The sequence below is a fragment of the Salmo salar genome, chromosome 18 (genome assembly GCF_965601325.2).
Source record: "Salmo salar chromosome 18, fSalSal1, whole genome shotgun sequence".
In the NCBI taxonomy this organism is placed as follows: Eukaryota; Metazoa; Chordata; class Actinopteri; order Salmoniformes; family Salmonidae; genus Salmo; species Salmo salar.
Window position 1 is genome coordinate 41322984 of NC_138308.1, and position 20043 is coordinate 41343026.

Consider the following 20043-nt stretch of genomic DNA (forward strand, 5'->3'; position numbering starts at 1 on the left):
AGTAACAAGGACATTTCCTAGGACATAGACGTATCTGATATTGGCAGATAACTTAAATTCTTGTTAATCTAACGGCACTGTCCAATTTAGCTATTACAGTGAAAGAATATCATGCTATTGTTTGAGGTGAGTGCACAATTTTGAACATGAAAAATTATTAATAAACAAATTAGACACATTTGGGCAGTCTTCACACAAACATTTTTACATAAATACAATGGTTCATTGGATCAGTCTAACACTTTGCACATACACTGATGCCATCTAGTGGCCAACATCTAGAATAATACCTGGGCTAGAATAATACATTATGTCCTTTCTCTTGCATTTCAAAGATGATGGTACAAAAAAAATACAAAAGAACGGTTGGTTTTTTCTTTGTATTATCTTTTACCAGATATATTGTGTTATACACTGCTCAAAAAAATAAAGGGAACACTTAAACAACACAATGTAACTCCAAGTCAATCACACTTCTGTGAAATCAAACTGTCCACTTAGGAAGCAACACTGATTGACAATAAATTTCACATGCTGTTGTGCAAATGGAATAGACAACAGGTGGAGATTATAGGCAATTAGCAAGACATCCCCCAATAAAGGAGTGGTTCTGCAGGTGGGGACCACAGACCACTTCTCATTTCCTATGCTTCCTGGCTGATGTTTTGGTCACTTTTGAATGCTGGCGGTGCTTTCACTCTAGCGGTAGCATGAGACGGAGTCTACAACCCTCACAAGTGGCTCAGGTAGTGCAGCTCATCCAGGATGGCACATCAATGCGAGCTGTGGCATGAAGGTTTGCTGTGTCTGTCAGCGTAGTGTCCAGAGCATGGAGGCGCTACCAGGAGACAGGCCAGTACATCAGGAGATGTGGAGGAGGCCGTAGGAGGGCAACAACCCAGCAGAAGGACCGCTACTGTCGTGGAAAATTGTCTTAAGAATAACACTTCTTACAAGAACTTGTAAATTCAATATAGACTTTAATACAGAGTAACAAAGCCGAGCCGGTCCGCGGACCACAACTGCCTTCCTTAGGCCCCGGCTCTGCTTTTATGCATATACAATACATAGGTCCATCCTTTATGTAAATGAAGTAAAACCCCCTATGCGTTCTGCCACCATTTTCTTTCAACCCAATGGATAACGCCCTCATCTGCTTTTAGCTCTAACATTGTAGTGGCTGGATAACGCCCATATCTGCTTTTAGCTCTAACATAGTAGGGGCTAGACTCTCCTCATATGGATATGAAAATAATGCATGCATTGCAGGCTTACGCTTGGCATATATTTAGTCATGGCCATACATACAGCTTGCCTGGCCTTTGCGTGGTTCCTGCTTGGGGATGTATAGCCATCTGTTATTTCCACTCAGGGCCTGCTGTCAGTCTCCTCTTTCGCTAGCTAATGTATTTCTATCTTTCTTTCCTCAGCAAGTCTACCTTTCTCCCACACTACCTCCGCCTTTGTGCAAGGAGAAGCAGGAGGATCACTGCCAGAGCCCTGCAAAATGACCTCCAGCAGGCCACAAATGTGCATGTGTCTGCTCAAACGGTCAGAAACAGACTCCATCAGGGTGGTATGAGGGCCCGACGTCCACAGGTGGGGGTTGTGCTTACAGCCCAACACCGTGCAGGACGTTTGGCATTTGCCAGAGAACACCAAGATTGGCAAATTCGCCACTGTCGCCCTGTGCTCTTCACAGATGAAAGCAGGTTCACACTGAGCACGTGACAGACGTGACAGAGTCTGGAGACGCCGTGGAGAACGTTCTGCTGCCTGCAACATCCTCCAGCATGACCGTTTTGGCGGTGGGTCAGTCATGGTGTTGGGTGGCATTTCTTTGGGGGGGCCGCCCAGCCCTCCATGTGCTCGCCAGAGGTAGCCTGACTGCCATTAGGTACCGAGATGAGATCCTCAGACCCCTTGTGAGACCATATGCTGGTGCGGTTGGCCCTGGGTTCCTCCTAATGCAAGACAATGCAAGACCTCATGTGGCTGGAGTGTGTCAGCAGTTCCTGCAAGAGGAAGGCATTGATGCTATGAACTGGCCCGCCCGTTCCCCAGACCTGAATCCAATTGAGCACATCTGGGACATCATGTCTCGCTCCATCCACCAACGCCACGTTGCACCACAGACTGTCCAGGAGTTGGCGGATGCTTTAGTCCAGGTCTGGGAGGAGATCCCTCAGGAGACCATCCGCCACCTCATCAGGAGCATGCCCAGGCGTTGTAGGGAGGTCATACAGGCACGTGGAGGCCACACACACTACTGAGCCTCATTTTGACTTGTTTTAAGGACATTACATCAAAGTTGGATCAGCCTGTAGTGTGGTTTTCCACTTTAATTTTGAGTGTGACTCCAAATCCAGACCTCCATGGGTTGATAAATTGGATTTCCATAGATTATTTTTGTGTGATTTTGTTGTCAGCACATTCAACTATGTAAAGAAAAAAGTATTTAATAAGATGATTTCTTTCATTCAGATCTAGGATGTGTTGTTTAAGTGTTCCCTTTATTTTTTTGAGCAGTATATTATCCTACATTCCTTTCACATTTACATAAACTTCAAAGTGTTTCTTTTCAAATGGTACCAAGAATATGCATATCCTTGCTTCAGGTCCTGAGCTACAGGCAGTTAGATTTGGGTATGTCATTTTAGGCGAAAATTTAAAAAAAGGGGCGGATCCCAATTAATCAGAGCCTCAATTTTGACCCGCACATTGAATACAGTTGCTGAGAGTCCCTGTAATCCTAGATTCAGATCATTCAGGCGAGAAAAAACATCACCCATATAGGCCAGTCGTGTGAGAAACTCGTCATCATGCAAGCGGTCAGACAAGTGAAAATTATGGTCAGTAAAGAAAACTTTAAGCTTGTCTCTCAATTTAAAAAAAGTGTCAGTACCTTGCCCCTTGATAGCCAGCGCACTTCTGTATGTTGTAAAAGCATTACATGGTCGCTGCCCATATCATTGCATAGTGCAGAAAATACACGACAGTTCAGGGGCCTTTCTTTAACAAAGTTAACCATTTTCACTGTAGTGTCCAAAACGTCTTTCAAGCTGTCAAGCGTTCCGTTGGCAGCAAGTCTAGGTGGATGCTGCAGTGTACCCAAGAAGCGTCGGGAGCAACTGCTTGCACGCATGTTAGGACTCCACCATGTCTCCCTGTCATGACTTTTGCGCCATCAGTACAGATACCAACATGAGCAGCAGCTACGTTTGGCTCCATACAGGCGGTTAGTGGAATTCCCGTGAGTGAGTAACGGTTAATGTGGTTGGATGTTAATTATTTGACTAGGCTACCTGTATTTGACATTGTGTTGTTATTTCGCTGAACAGTAGATGGTTGAATGCTATTTTTTGGCAGTGAAACGAGGCTACTCAGGCGAGAAAAAAACCTCACCCAAATGTATAGCCCCATTGGAAAATATTATTCTTTTAAATGTGAATCACATTTTTATTTTGCGTACCCCCGACGGCATTGCGCGTGTACCCCCATTTGGGAATGTTTCAGCACAACATTAAACTACGGTATCTAGGATTTCATAACAAGTCTATGTTAACTATCCCACCAGACTTTTCTCATCGGACCCGGGATTCAAACCTGTAACCCTTATTATTTTATTAAGGTAATAATAAGGGATGCCGGTTCAAATCCCTAGACAAATATACAGGTCAGTTAGCTAATCTCTCCCTCAACGTCAACAAAAGGAAGGAGCTGATCGTGGACTACAGGAGACAGCAGAGAGATAAGGAAAAACTCCAGGCCCGAGAAGACACTTACTAAGTTTGCCACACCACTTTTGTACACGTGGTGCCACCTCTGGCTCATTCTGATGTCTTAATATCTTGTTCTTTATTATTATATCTTTTTTTACTTTTGGATTATGTGTGTATTGTTATTTGTATTGCTAGACATTGCTGCACTGTTTGGACTAGATACATAAGCATTTTGCTGGACCTGCGATAAAACGGTATAACCATACTTCAATTTTATTTGATTCCACTTAAAACATCATCTGGCTCCATTATGGGGCCCCATAACGGCTTTTCAATTCAAAGGGCTTTATTGTCAAAGCAAGTGAAATAGATAATAAAAAAAGTGAAATAAACAATATTAAATGAACAGTAGACATTACTCTCACAAAAGTACCAAAGGAATAGAGACATTTCAAATGTCATATTATGTCTATATACAGTGTTGCAACGAGTACAAAAGGGAAAATAAATATGGGTTGTATTTACAATGATATTTGTTCTTCACTGGTTGCCCTTTTCTTGCTGCTGTGATGGCACACTGGTATTTCACCCAATAGATATGGGAGTTTTTGAATTATTTGTGGGTCTGTGTAATCTGAGGGAAATATGTGACTGTCTTGCCTAGTTAAATAAAGGAAAATAAATATAATAAAAAATATGGTCATACATTTGGCAGTTGGTTAGGAAGTGCAGCTCAGTTTCTACCTCATTTTGTGGGCAGTGTGCACATAGCCTGTCTTCTCTTGAGAGCCAGGTCTGCCTATGGAGGCTTCTCAATAGTAAGGCTATGCTCACTGAGTCTGTACATAGTCAAAGCTTTCCTTAAGTTTGGGTCAGTCACAGTGGTCAGGTATTCTGCCACTGTGTACTCTCTGTTTAGGGACAAATAGCATTCTAGTTTGCTCAGTTTTTCTGTTAATTCTTTCCAATGTGTCCAGTAATTATATTTGAGTTTTCTCATGATTTGGTTGGGTCTAATTGTGTTGCTGTCCTGGGGCTCTGTGCCAGGACCAGCCTGCTTCTCCAGGTTCATCTCTCTGTAGGTGATGGTCTTGTTATGGAAAGTTTGGCTCCATCTAGCAGGCAATACCAACATGACCCCACCACTTCGTCAGGACTTAAAGCGTGACGTCATTAGAAAGCGCCCCACCACGGCTGTTAGCGTTGTTTTTTTTATTTACCTCAAGCTGCGTCCCGCAATGGAAGTAAACAGGGACGAAGCAGAGCGTTGCATTGACATTGCAACTGCTGCATTAACAAACAATCAAGCAGAGAAGGCCGTTAGATTTCTAGAAAAGGCACAGAAACTTTTTCCGACGGATAAGGCGAGAGGTAAGAGAGCCGCTTGAGAAGCGACATGAATGCCAGCTAGCATCCAGGCTATATTTTTTCTTGGGAAATTGAGGGCCCGCTATAGTTGCGATAATACGTTACCCTTCTCACTGCAATAGCTAGCTAATTATCGCCGATTTTTCATATAAAACATCTAATCTGGCTGGATTTTGTATTGTAACTGTTGTAGTTGTAGTATACACAGTCCGTTTAATTCTGCTGGTTATATTAGCTAGCGAGCTACCTAACGTTAACTATGTAGTCAGTACATTCATTCGCCCCCAATGTCATGTTGCTAGCTAAATACAAACGGTGTAGCTGCATAGCTAGCGGTCTTTAACGATGTTACTTAGAATAACTCACTACATGTGCTTCTGACTGTACAAGAGGGAGATGTCATCAGAGATTTGCCCCAATGGGCCTGCTCTGTGGAGACGTTTCGGGGGGAAACTACGATACTCAAATGTTCCTCTAAATGTTACTCTATCTGTATTTCCAGCACTGCTGGACTTGATTGCAAAAAATGGTTTCACCCCTGGTCATGACAACCAGTCAGGATCCAGTGATGGCACTGGGCCAAGGCAGCGAAGACCTGGGGAGGAGGACCAAGGAGAGAAGGCCTCGCAGACAGCCAAATCCTACACCTCAGATCAACTGGACGCTGTCAAGAAGTAGGATGCATGGAATTTACTATCATTGCAATTATTATCATATAAAATGTAATTGCAAGGAAAAGGATACTTAGTCAGTTGCACAACTGAATACATTCAACCAAAATGTGTCTCCCGCATTTAACCCAACCCTCTCTGAATCAGAGAGGTGCAGGAGTCATTTAACCCAACCCCTCTGAATCAGACAGGTGCAGGAGTCATTTAACCCAATCCCTCTGAATCAGACAGGTGCAGGAGTCATTTAACCCAATCCCTCTGAATCAGAGAGGTGCAGGAGTCATTTAACCCAACCCCTCTGAATCAGAGAGGTGCAGGAGTCATTTAACCCAACCCCTCTGAATCAGAGAGGTGCAGGAGTCATTTAACCCAACCCCTCTGAATCAGAGAGGTGCAGGAGTCATTTAACCCAACCCCTCTGAATCAGAGAGGTGCGGGGGGCTGCCTTAATCGAAATTCATGTCATCGGTGCCCGGGGAGCAGTTGTTGGGGGTTAAATGCGAAAGGTCGCTGGCTCAGATTCAAACTGATTTTTCACCCAACGCTCTTACCTGTTAGGCTACCTGCCGCCCAATGTTCCTGCTGAGCTGGGACCACACACACATATTTGTTGTTGTTGATAAAAGCGTCTGCTAAATGGCATGTTATATTGAAGCTGCTTCAAGGCTTCTAAAACATTAACATCAAACATGTGTTTAACTCCCACTTTCCTCAATGAATCTTCCCTATCAGAACATGAAAATATCTCGAAACATTTTAGTGTTTTGTCAATGGTTCTGTCTTTTTTAGTTTTCTTCTTTCTTTGCAGAATAAAACAGTGTAAAGACTTCTATGAGATTCTTGGAGTGAAGAAAGATGCGTCTGAAGATGATCTCAAAAAGTCATATAGAAAATTAGCGTTGAAATTCCATCCCGATAAAAACCACGCACCGGGTGCCACTGAGGCATTTAAAGGTACGCTCCAAACCATACTTATTTTCTTACTTATTTTAATGTGATAACCATTCAAAGGAGCCGGTTTGCCGGACACAGATTTAGCCTAGTCCTGGACTAAAACGTGTTCAACGGAGAATGCTTTCTAGTCTAATCTGTGTCCAGGAAACCGCTCCAATGAATTGTATATCATTTAATGTAATTTGAAGGTACTCAAAAGGTGTTTGTTTTCCCCCAGCTATTGGAAATGCCTATGCCTGCTTGAGTAATGCTGACAAGAGGAAACAGTATGACCAGTGTGGTGAGGAGAAGAGACACCCGTCAAGACAGGGCCAGACCAACGGCGACTTCCAGGCTGATATTTCACCTGAGGATCTCTTCAATATGTTCTTCGGAGGGGGTTTTCCAGCAAGTGAGTGACACACACAGTCATTAGAAACCATTGCATCTACATATTTTACTTCATCAATGTGTGTCGTTGTGCTGACACCTCCACTGCTAATGCTCTATCTATTGGTTGTCTGTTGTGCTTCTCAAGGCAACGTTCATGTATACAGAAATGGGCGTTATCAGAGGCCAGCGGGACAACAGGGACAACAGAGAGAGGTATGCCTGTGTTTTTTTTGTGATTGCACATTTTGCAGTTCAGGTCATTAAGTAGATAAATTTAGCCATTTTCAATTGGTTTTCTAATGTACGTTAGCCTGCTGTACAGCAGGGGGAGTCCTTGAGTTGTTTTTGCACTGCAAACTGAGAATGGTCTACTTGGGTTGAACTGTATTGTTACACTACATGACCAAAAGTATGTGGACACCTGCTTGTCCAACATCTCATTCCAAAATAATGTCCATTAATATGGAGTTGTTCCCCCCTTTGCTGCTATAACAGCCTCCACTCTTCTGGGAAGGCTTTCCACTAGATGTTGGAACATTGTTGCAGTGACTTGCTTCCATTCAGCCACAACAGCATTAGTGAGGTGTTGGGTGATTAGGCCTGGCTCGCAGTCGGCGTTCCAATTCATCCCAAAGGTGTTCGATGGGGTTGAGGTCGGGGCTCTGTGCAGGCCAGTCAAGTTCTTTCACACCGATTTCAACAAACCATTTCTGTATGGACCTCGCTTTGTGCATGGGGCCATTGTCATGCTGAAACAGGAAAGGGCCTTCCCCAAACTGTTGCCACAAAGTTGGAAGCACAGAATCGTTTTGGAATGTCATTGTATGCTGTAGCGTTAAGATTTCACTTCACTGGAACTAAGGGGCCTAGTCTGAACCATGAAAAACAGCCCCAGATCATTATTCCTCCTCCACCAAACTTTACAGTTGGCACTATGCATTAGGACAGGTAACGTACTCCTGGCATCTGCCAACACCAGATTCGTCTGACGGACTGCCAGAAGGTGAAGCGTGATTCATCACTTCAGAGAACATGTTTCCCCTGTTCCAGAGCACAATGGCGGTGAGCTTTACACCACTCCAGTCGACGCTTGGCATTGCACATGGTGATCTTAGGCTTGTGTATGGCTGCTTGGCCATGGAAATCCATTTCATGAAGCTCCTGATGAACAGTTGTTGTGCTGACGTTGCTTCCAGAGGCAGTTTTGAACATGGTAGTGAGTGTTGCAACCGAGGACAGATGATTTTTCTGCGCTACGGGCTCGGCGGTACCGTTTTGTGCACTTGTGTGGCCTACCACTTCACGGCTGAACTTTTGTTGCTCCTAGATGTTTCCACTTCAAAATAACAACACTTAGTTGCCCGGGGCGGCTCTAGCAGGGCAGACATTTGACGAACTGTCTTGTTGGAAAGGTGGCATCCTATGACGGTGCCATGTTGAAAGTCACTGAGCTCTAAAGTAAGGCCGTTCAACTACCAATGTTTGTCTATGGAGATTGCATGGCGGTGTGCTCAGTTTTATACACCTGTCAGCAACGGGTGTGGCTGAAAGAGCCGCATCCACTAATTTGAAAGGGTGTCCACATACTTTTGTATATATAGTGTATATGAAATTAGCCAAGGTGGATTGCTAGGCTTAAGACCGGTAGTTGGTTTTGCAGTGTTATCAGTTAACTCTAACAAACCTGTATAGTTTACCATGTCAGTTTGTCATTGTTGTGTCTAACAAACCTGTGTGTTGTGATTTTTCAGGGAGGCTTTGCGCTCTTTGTCCAGCTGCTGCCCATCGTCATCCTGGTGGTTGTGTCAGCTCTCAGTCAGATGATGGTCTCCACTGCCCCCTACAGCCTCAGCTTCAGGCCGTGAGTCTAACCCCTGACCCCCCACCTCCCACCTGGATGATAACCTCCTGGAATAGCCTGGTCCTATGCATCTGTTTATTTATTTATTTATTTATTTCACCTTTATTTAACCAGGTAGGTCAGTTGAGTACAAGTTCTCATTTACAACTGCGACCTGGCCAAGATAAAGCAAAGCAGTGCGACAAAAACAACAGTTACACACATAAACAAACACAGTCAATAACACAATAGAAAAATCTATATACAGTGTGTGCAAATGTAGAAGATTCGAGAGGTAAGGCAATAAATAGGCCATAGAGGCAAAATAATTACAATTTAGCATCAACACTGGAGTGATAGATTTGCAGAGGATGTGCAAGTAGAGATACTGGGGTGCAAAAGAGCAAGAAGATAAATAACAATATGGGGATGAGGTAGTTGTGTGTGCTATTTACAGATGGGCTGTGTACAGGTACAGTGATCGGTAAGCTGCTCTGACAGCTGATGCTTAAAGTTACAGGGAGATATGTCTCTAGCTTCAGTGATTTTTGCAATTCGTTCCAGTCATTGGCAGCAGAGAACTGGAAGGAAAGGCGGCCAAAGGAAGTGTTGGCTTTGGGGATGACCAATGAAATATACCTGCTGGAGCACGTGCTACGGGTGGGTGTTATGGTGACCAGTGAGCTGAGATAAGGCGGGGCTTTACCTAGCAAAGACTTATAGATGACCTGGAGCCAGTGGGTTTGGCGACGAATATGTAGCGATAGCCAGCCAACGAGAGCAAACCGCTCTGGTGACAACGGATAACACTGTGATAGACTATCATCCAGTTTGCTGAGTAGAGTGTTGGAGGCTATTTTGTAACTGACATCGTCGAGGATGGGTAGGATAGTCAGTTTTACGAGGGTATGTTTGGCAGCATGAGTGAAGGATGCTTTGTTGCGAAATAGGAAGCCAATTCTAGATTTAATTTTGTATTGGAGATGCTTAATGTGAGTCTGGAAGGAGAGTTTACAGTCTAACCAGACACCCAGGTATTTGTAATTGTCCACATATTCTAAGTCAGAACCGTCCAGAGTAGTGATGCTAGTCGGGCGGGCGGGTGCGGGCAGAAATCGGTTGAAGAGCATGCATTTAGTTTTACTAGCATTTAAAAGCAGTTGGAGGCCATGGAAGGAGTATTGTATGGCATTGAAGCTCGTTTGGAGGTTAGTTAACACAGTGTCCAAAGAAGGGCCAGATGTATACAGAATGGTGTCGTCTGCGTAGAGGTGGTTCAGAGAATCATCAACAGCAAGAGTAACATGCTTCTACACCTACTTCTACACCTGCATTGCTTGCTGTTTTGGGTTTTAGGCTGGGTTTCTGTACAGCACTTTGAGATATCAGCTGATGTAAGAAGGGCTTTATAAATAAATTTGATTTGATATCATTGATATATACAGAAAAAGAGTCTGCCCGAGAATTGAACCCTGTGGTACCCCCGTAGAGACTGCCAGAGGTCCAGACAACCGGCCCTCCGATTTGACACACTGAACTCTGTCTGAGAAGTAGTATGTGAACCAGGCGCGACAATCATTTGAGAAACCAAGGCTATTGAGTCTGCCGATAAGAATGAGGTGATTTGACAGTCGAAAGCCTTGGCCAGGTCGATGAAGACGGCTGCACAGTACTGTCTTTTATCGATGGCGGTTATGATATCGTTTAGGACCTTGAGCGTGGCTGAGGTGCACCCATGACCAGCTTGGAAACCAGATTGCATAGTGGAGAAGGTACGGTGGGATTCGAAATGGTCGGTGATCTGTTTACCTTCGCTTTCGAAGACTTTAGAAAGGCAGGGCAGGATGGATATAGGTCTACAACAGTTTGGGTCTAGAGTGTCTCCCCCTTTTGAAGAGGGAGATGACCCCGACAGCTTTTCAATCTTTGGGGATCTCAGACGATACGAAAGGGAGGTTGAACAGGCTAGTAATAGGGGTTGCAACAATTGCGGCAGATAATTTTAGAAAGAGGGGGTCCAGATTGTCCAGCCGGCTGATTTGTAGGGATCCAGATTTTGCAGCGTTTTCAGAACATCAACTGTCTGGATTTGGGTGAAGGAGAATCGGGGGCGGACTTGGGCAAGTTGCTGCAGGGGGTGCAGAGCTGTTGGCCGGGGTAGGGGTAGCCAGGTGGAATGCATGGCCAACCGTAGAAAAATGCTCATTTGAAATGATCGATTATCGTAGATTTATCGGTGGTGACAGTGTTTCCTATCCTCAGTGCAGTGGGCAGCTGGGAGGAGGTGCTCTTATTCTCCATGGACTTCACAGTGAACCAAACATTTTTGGAATCAGTGCTACAGGTTGCAAATTTCTGTTTGAAAAAGCTAGCCTTAGCTTTCCTAACTGACTCTGTCTATTGGTTCCTGACTTCCCTGAAAAGTTGCATATCGCGGGGGCTATTCGAAGCTAATGCAGAATGCCACAGGATGTTTTTGTGCTGGTCAAGGGCAGTCAAGTCTGTGGTGAACCAAGGGCTATATCTGTTCTTAGTTCTACATTTTTTGAATGGGGCATGCTTATTTAAGATGGTGAGGAAAGCACTTTTAAAGAGCAACCAGGCATCCTCTACTGACGCGATGAGGTCAATATCCTTCCAGGATTCCCGGGCCAGGTCTATTAGAAAGGCCTGCTCGCTGAAGTGATTTAGGGTGCGTTTGATAGTAATGAGGGGTGGTCGTTTGACCGCTGACCCATTACGGATGCAGGCAGTGAACGCTGAGATCCTGGTTGAAGACAACAGAGGTGTATTTCGAGGGCAAGTTGGTCAGGATGATATCTAAGAGGGTGCCCATGGTTACGGATTTAGAGTTGTACCTGGTAGGTTCCTTGATCATTTGTGTGAGATTGAGGGCATCTAGCTTAGATTGTTGGATGGCTGGGGTGTTAAGCATATCCCAGTTTAGGTCACCTAACAGTACGAACTCAGAAGATGGTTGGGGGGCAATCAATTCACATATGGTGTCCAGGGCACAGCTGGGGGCTGAAGGTGGTCTATAACAAGCAGCAACGGTGAGAGACTTGTTTCTGGAAAGGTGGATTTTTAAATGTAGAAGCTTGATTTGTTTGGGCACAGACCTGGATAGTATGACAGACCTCTGCAGGCTATCTCTGCAGTAGATTGCAACTCCGCCCCCTTTGGCAGTTCTATCTTGTCGGAAAATGTTATAGTTATGGATGGAAATTTCAGGATTTTTGGGGGTCTTCCTAAGCCAGGATTCAGACACGGCTAGGACATCCAGGTTGGCAGTGTGTGCTAAAGCAGTGAATAAAACAAACTTAGGGAGGAGGCTACTGATGTTAACATGCATGAAACCAAGTCTTTTATGGTTACAGAAGTCAACAAATGAGAGTGCCTGGGGAATGGGAGTGGTGCTGGGGGCTGTAGGGCTTGGGTTAACCTCTACATCACCAGAAGAGGAGTAGGATAAGGGTACGGCTAAAAGCTATAAGAATTGGTAATCTAGTGCGTTCGGAACAGAGAGTAAAAGGAGCAGATTTCTGGGCGTGGAAGAATAGATTCAAGGCATAATGTACAGACAAGGGTATGGTAGGATGTGAGTACAGTGGAGGTAAACCTAGGCATTGAGTGACGATGAGAGGTTTTGGGAATGTTCTGATTCTGGGAATGTTCCAACCAGGATGAATGGAAATCTGGAATTTGGGGAAATTTACCGGAATTTTGCAACCCTAGCTGTGCTGTCTTAAACTCGTATAGTCATACATTTGACTATGATGTATTATTAAGCAACTTCCCCCAAAATAATGCAATCATTTGATGATGATTCTTTCCTTGTATTACAAAATGCTGAACTGCCTTGGATGGGACGGATTATCCTCCAGTTGCTATGTTATCCTGCTATGACAATGTATTTCACAATGTGGTAATCCTCTAGTAATGATTATTTCTGGAAATTGTTTGGAAAGGTGGTTTTTCAGCAGTTTTTTGTGTTTGCTCGATGCATCAGTTTGACTGAGGTGGAGAGATGGCACCCTATTCCCTATATAGTGCATTATCCCTATGGGGTCTGTTCAATGGTAGGACTCTAAATAGGGACTAGGGTGCCGTTTGGGACACCGCCTGGTAGTCTTTAGGGAGGTCACAGGTAATAGATTGACTTTAGGGGAAAGTAGTCGTCAGACATTTACATTTTAGAAATTTAGCAGCCATTCTTATCCAGAGCGACTTACAGTAGTGAATGCATACATTTCATACATTTCATTTCATGCATTTTTTTTTTTTGTACTGGCCCCCCCGTGGGAATCGAACCCACAACCCTGGCGTTGCACACACCATGCTCTACCAACTGACCAACAGGGAAGTCAGCAGGGGCTCTTTGGCCCATGGTTAAGGCCCGGTGATGGCTGGCCCATGGTTAAGGCCCGGTGATGGCTGGCCCATGGTTAAGGCCCGGTGATGGCTGGCCCATGGTTAAGGCCCGGTGATGGCTGGCCCATGGTTAAGGCCCGGTGATGGCTGGCCCATGGTTAAGGCCCGGTGATGGCTGGCCCATGGTTAAGGCCCGGTGATGGCTGGCCCATGGTTAAGGCCCGGTGATGGCTGGTAGGTTTGGGCAGTATACCAGTGTATTTGGAAAAAGCCACGGTATGGTTTTTCAATACTGTCAAAACTATTTATTTGTAATTTCTCAATAAATGTGAATATTTGTAGCTCCTTTTTAAGTTAATATCTGCAGTCAACTTGTGCAATAAGGGAAAGTGTGATACCTAGTCAGTTGTACATCTGAATGCATTCAGCTGAAATGTGTCATCCTTATTTAACCCAACCCCTCTGAATCAGAGAGGTGCAGGAGTCATTTAACCCAACCCCTCTGAATCAGAGAGGTGCAGGAGTCATTTAACCCAACCCCTCTGAATCAGAGAGGTGCAGGAGTCATTTAACCCAACCCCTCTGAATCAGAGAGGTACAGGAGTCATTTAACCCAACCCCTCTGAATCAGAGAGGTGCAGGAGTCATTTAACCCAACCCCTCTGAATCAGAGAGGTGCAGGAGTCATTTAACCCAACCCCTCTGAATCAGAGAGGTGCAGGAGTCATTTAACCCAACCCCTCTGAATCAGAGAGGTGCAGGAGTCATTTAACCCAACCCCTCTGAATCAGAGAGGTGCGGGGGTCTGCCTTAATCGACATCCACGTCTTCGGCGCCCGGGGAATAGTGGGTTAACTGCCTTGCTCAGGGGCAGAACGACAGATTTTTTTACCTTGTAAACTCGGGGATTCAATCCAGCAACCTTTCGGTTACTGGCCCAACGCACCTAACTACCAGGCTATCACCACCAATACCCTACTCCTCTGTCTGTTATCACCACGGTTACTGTCGTGTGGGAGACTATATAGTGATTGTGTCAGAGAGTAGTCCACTGTCATGTCCCACGATAAAGGGATTGGTGTTGGTGGGTTGATCATGTGAAGCTGCTTCACTGGGGCGGCAGGTAGCCTAGTGGTTAGAGCCAGGTAGCCTAGTGGTTAGAGCCAAGTAGCCTAGTGGTTAGAGCCAGGTAGCCTAGTGGTTAGAGCCAGGTAGCCTAGTGGTTAGAGCGTTGGGCCAGTAACCAGCAGGTAGCCTAGTGGTTAGAGCAGGTAGCCTAGTGGTTAGAGCATTGGGCCAGTAACCAGCAGGTAGCCTAGTGGTTAGAGCAGGTAGCCTAGTGGTTAGAGCATTGGGCCAGTAACCAGCAGGTAGCCTAGTGGTTAGAGCCAGGTAGCCTAGTGGTTAGAGCCAGGTAGCCTAGTGGTTAGAGCCAGGTAGCCTAGTGGTTAGAGCGTTGGGCCAGTAACCAGCAGGTAGCCTAGTGGTTAGAGCAGGTAGCCTAGTGGTTAGAGCATTGGGCCAGTAACCAGCAGGTAGCCTAGTGGTTAGAGCCAGGTAGCCTAGTGGTTAGAGCCAGGTAGCCTAGTGGTTAGAGCCAGGTAGCCTAGTGGTTAGAGCGTTGGGCCAGTAACCAGCAGGTAGCCTAGTGGTTAGAGCAGGTAGCCTAGTGGTTAGAGCATTGGGCCAGTAACCAGCAGGTAGCCTAGTGGTTAGAGCAGGTAGCCTAGTGGTTAGAGCATTGGGCCAGTAACCAGCAGGTAGCCTAGTGGTTAGAGCAGGTATCCTAGTGGTTAGAGCATTGGGCCAGTAACCAGCAGGTAGACTAGTGGTTAGAGCAGGTAGCCTAGTGGTTAGAGCGTTGGGCCAGTAACCAGCAGGTAGCCTAGTGGTTAGAGCCAGGTAGCCTAGTGGTTAGAGCGTTGGGCCAGTAACTGAAAGGTTGTTAGATCGAATCCCTGAGCTGACAAGGTAAAAATCTGTCGTTCTGCCCCTGAACAAGGCAGTTAACCCACTGTTCCTAGGCCATCATTGTAAATAAGAATGTGTTCCTAACTGACTTGCCTAGTTAAATAAAATAAGAATTCACTCACTACTCTTTCTCTGTATCTATCTCCATCAAATGCAGGTCTATTGGACACACCCACAAGAGGTACACTGAGACCTTGAGGGTGCCGTACTATGTGGGAGAGCACTTCTCCAGGGAGTACAATGGACTGAATCTGAAGACTGTGGAGAGGAGTGTGGAGGATGACTACATCTCCAACCTCAGAAACAACTGCTGGAAGGAGAAACAACAGAGTACGTTCACTTTGTAGTATGAGAATAACATGGTCATTTAGCAGTCACTTCCATGGCTTCCAGAACTGTCAGCGTTGACAGCGACACCAGTTCAGTATGTTGGTCCATGTGGGAATCGAACCCTCAACCCCAGCGTTATACTCTTAGAACTGCAACTGCTGGAAGCAGAAGTAGGTTGATTTTCAAACAAGCTCTTCTCCGTTGACCTTTTCGTCTGTCTTTGGATGATGACGTTGTTCTATTGATTAATCAGTATTCTCCCAATCAAATTTTATTGGTCACATACACGTGTTTAGCAGATGTTATTGCGGATTTTGCGAAATGCTTGTGTTTCTGGCTCCAACAGTGTAGTAATATCTAACAAGTAATATCTAACAATACACACAATACACACAAATCTAAAGGAATGGAATTAAGAATATGTAAATATATGGACGAGCAATGTCAGCGAGACATAGAGTAAGATATAGTAGAATATAATACAGTATATACATATGAGATGAGTAAACATTATTAAAGTGGCTAGTGTTCCATTATTAAAGTGACTTGTGATTCCATGTCTATGTACATAGGGCAGCAGCCTCTAAGGTGCAGGGTTGAGTAACCGGGTGGTAGCTGGCTAGTGATGGCTATTTAACAGTCTGATGGCCTTCAGATAGATGTTTTTCAGTCTCTCTGTCCCAGCTTTGATGCACCTGTACTGACCTCGCCTTCTGGATGATAGTGGGGTGAACAGGCAGTGGCTCGGGTGATTGCTGTCCTTGATGATCTTTTTGGCCTTCCTGTGACATCGGGTGCTGTAGGTGTCCTGGAGGGCATTTAATTTGCCCCCGGTGATGCGTTGTGCAGACCGCACCATCCTCTGGAGAGCCTTGCGGTCAATTCCAAGTGGTTGGCTACTTTAAAATGGGTATATACTGGAGGAGTGTTTAATGATTTAGTTTGGAGGCTTCAGGTGTTGTGATCCGACCTTAACCGGTTGTGTTCTGTTTGCTATAACGTAAGATGGATAACACAGTACCAGAAAGTGATATCCTCTGTGAAGAAATAGCACTACTTCACATGCAGAGGAGGCTGGTGATGGGAGGACGGCTCATAATAATGGCTGAAATACAGTGAATGGAATGTAGGGACCTAAAAAAATATATATTATTTTTGCCTGATTCAGTTTCTTCCATTTTGTTTTCCCAGGTTTCAATTTCCTACAGTTAAATGTTTTTGTTCTCAATCACTTTATTTTTAATATAACATCCAATTCAGTTATTTTCTAAGTCCACAACAATGCTTAAACCACATCAGGAGAACACTTTTGAGATCTGGGAAAAATGTGATACATTTTTGAGTGTAGTTACCATTTTGTACACCTTGAAAGAGGCTGGCTGTTTTAGAGGTGTTTTTGTAAAACAAAATACCCACAATAATCATCATCATATCGTTCTGGCAAGTAAGCATAGTCTACTTTGTAGTTAACATTTCATTTGAAGGATTTTGGATATGGAAAGCTTTTCCCATGTCCAGAAAGATCATTAATTAGCATCACCGCTAACGGCGACGCAAAGTGGTAGACACCTGCACCACACATACAGACGGGGAATTCTCATTGGCTCTTCAGAAAGTTGCAGGAAATACCAATCACTGATTCATTCTGTTCAAGTCTTATGATAAACTTCATTTTCAATTCATTTAGTTGATTCCCTACAAAGTTCAATACATTGTTGAATTCCGTTTTAATGTCTGGATTCCGTGATTCCGTCCTCATTCTCAACATTGCAGATTTTCTCAGACCCTAGGAATGGTACAATTCCATTGATTCTGTTCCAGACATTACTATGAGCCCGTCCTCCTATTTAAAGTGCCAGCCACCACTGTTTACATGGCAGGGGGAAAGGCACATAGCAGTTTTACATTACAACACATTATCATTCAGATGATTGGTTGTCTGGGCAAAATGCAAAGGAGTAGGATACTCTTTTCAGCCTTTCTATTGTACTTCCTGTTATCTTATTGAACTTGTATTGTACACCCAATTTGGCGTTTGTCTTAGGCTACATCACAATTCTGCTCCCTTCTCCCAAGGTGTATACTTGCTCACTTTCTTGCATGGATTTAACAATAGTGGAAACTCACTCCAGACAATGTTTAGAACAATCATATGCTTTTAAATCCATGACAGGGAGTGCAGAATTCTGGGAAATATTGGGGACTGAGCCATTGTACTTTGTTGTTGTGTTCCAGAGGAGGGCCTGCTGTATCGAGCTCGCTATTTTGGAGACAATGAGTTGTACCAGAGGGCTCAGAAGATGGGGACACCGAGCTGCTCCAGGCTGTCTGACATCTCTGTTTCCTTAGGTGGTTAAATATAACGGAAGGCTGTTGATCGCCACACTGATAGGTAAGAGCTCACCACTAAAACAACCTAAATGGCACCCTATTCCCTAGATAGTGCACTACTTTTCACCAGGGCACATGGGGAACTATATAGGGAATAGGATACCATTATGGACTCAATCAGGCACAGTCTCTGTCTCTATACAAGGCTCCATTGTTGTAGTGTACCTATTGGTTTATGGAAGTTATGAAGTCCTACTGATCTATGGAAGTTATGAAGTCCTACTGATCTATGGAAGTTATGAAGTCCTACTGATCTATGGAAGTTATGAAGTCCTACTGATCTATGGAAGTTATGAAGTCCTACTGAACTATGGAAGTTATGAAGTCCTACTGAACTATGGAAGTTATGAAGTCCTACTGATCTATGGAAGTTATGAGTCCCATGAACAGAGTGCACATGTTAAAACTGAATTGTTTTTGCTCTCTCTTTTAGGTAGTTATCCGAATCCGCAAAAACAATTTTATTGCCTGTAAATACATACGCTTTTCAACATTCGGGACTGTGACTTCACGGCAACACCAAAACTCGGACAGACTCTCTCCTTGAGTTGGAGATCTTGTATGGCGAAGAAGAAGAGAATGACCTAAAGTCTTGTTGAGGAAGAATGAATGCCCTCGTTGTTGATGATCATGGTGATGTCATGAAGTGACTGTGCTCTGTTACAAGCTGACTGTTTTACAAATGCACTGTTAGGGAATCCTGCTTTTACCCTCTTACGTCCTAAATGGCACACTATTTGCTATATAGTGTACAATTTTTTTTTTTTTTTTTTTTTTTTTTTTTTTTTTACCTGGGCCCATAGGGCTCTGGTCACAAGTAGTGCAGCATATAGAGAATAGGGTGCTATTTGGGATGTACCCTGAAGTCAGATGATGTAGTCAGGAAATACTCAGATCAGAAGGGGTTTATTATAGATGTCCTCCTTTAGCAATAGATACTAACGAGATATTCATCTTTCATTTCAATATGGTGAAAACATTGAAGAATGGTTAAGACCAATTGAAGCTGATGGCAGTTGGTTTCCTGATTTATACTTTATATGTAAATTATGATTTTTACTATGCAGGGATTATATTTATATATTCTCCTATCAGTCAGTAAGGTAAACATACACCTATCAAGACATGTACTGAGTAATGTTGATTTTGCAGACCTATGTATTTACATTGAGTGAACCCAGTGACTGAGAAAATAATTTATTTATTGTTGGAATTGTAAAATATCAAATGTTTTTATTCAAGATTTTCTTCATTAGAACACAATGGCTATCTAATAAAGTAGGTCTTGCTCACGATGACACGTCCATATTGTTTTTACTCAAACAGGGAAAATAAACATTCTACGTGCCCCATCTGTCATTCTCTCTCTCTCTGTGTGTGAGAGGGGGGAGTTGGACAAGTGCCCAGACCAGTGAGTGCAGCATTACTCATCTAAAAACTGGCTTGTACAACAGTGACTAGCTGCAGCAAAGACATGAAGATGTGCACGTTTTCTACCAAATCAGATGGGCTGTTGTGCACGTTTCCCAGGGACGGCTTCATTTCACAACACTTCAGTGTCTACGTGACAAAATTACAATATGTATTTAAAACCACAAGCAAATCAGTGGTGAGGAACTAGAAGTAATAACATCTACCCTGGGGCTGGTTGGCACGATCTCACTGATACGCTACAGTTTTTATATACTTGTCTCGGATGTCTTCCAAGGAAATGTCTGTCCTCATACACACAGGCCATTTCTTGGGATACTGCAATATATTTCTCAGTTTATGGTCAACACCTGTAGTTGACTTGCTGTATCGCTAGAGGGTGCTGACTTGAGAAAAACAAGTGGTGGAGCTCAGACAAAGGCCCTGCAATGAATGGAGAAAGAAAAATGTGCCTGTATTGCAAAGAATCCTAGTATCTAATGCTTTGTTGCTTCCAATTCATCTAATGATAAGCCTTTGCTATTCTGGCTGCTTTTACACAATACACAGGCAGGTACATTTGGCCCAATTATTGGCAAAGATCTGATCTAACTGATCAAAAGTATACAGGCAGCAAAAACGA

At 44.1% G+C, this 20043-nt stretch overlaps 1 protein-coding gene across 1 annotated transcript; it reads left to right on the forward strand.

Annotated features, from left to right (window-relative positions):
• Positions 1-4885: 4885 nt before the first annotated feature.
• On the forward strand, positions 4886-19285 carry LOC106577317 (dnaJ homolog subfamily B member 12). The gene is made up of 9 exons (XM_014155273.3): positions 4886-5093; positions 5593-5764; positions 6570-6715; positions 6933-7106; positions 7233-7300; positions 8839-8948; positions 15427-15599; positions 17835-17991; positions 18424-19285. The coding sequence occupies exons 1-8, from the start codon at positions 4961-4963 to the stop codon at positions 17954-17956; spliced, it is 1098 nt and encodes a 365-aa protein (XP_014010748.2). The 5' UTR covers positions 4886-4960; the 3' UTR covers positions 17957-17991; positions 18424-19285.
• The last annotated feature ends 758 nt before the right edge of the window (positions 19286-20043 follow it).

Excerpts from the sequence above, each read along its gene's own strand:
- LOC106577317 (XM_014155273.3), top strand. The coding sequence starts at position 4,961 with ATGGAAGTAAACAGGGACGAAGCAGAGCGTTGCATTGACATTGCAACT. Across the intron at positions 6,716-6,932 it reads TGCCACTGAGGCATTTAAAG|CTATTGGAAATGCCTATGCC; the intron begins GTACGCTCCAAA and ends GTTTTCCCCCAG. Across the intron at positions 7,301-8,838 it reads AACAGGGACAACAGAGAGAG|GGAGGCTTTGCGCTCTTTGT; the intron begins GTATGCCTGTGT and ends GTGATTTTTCAG.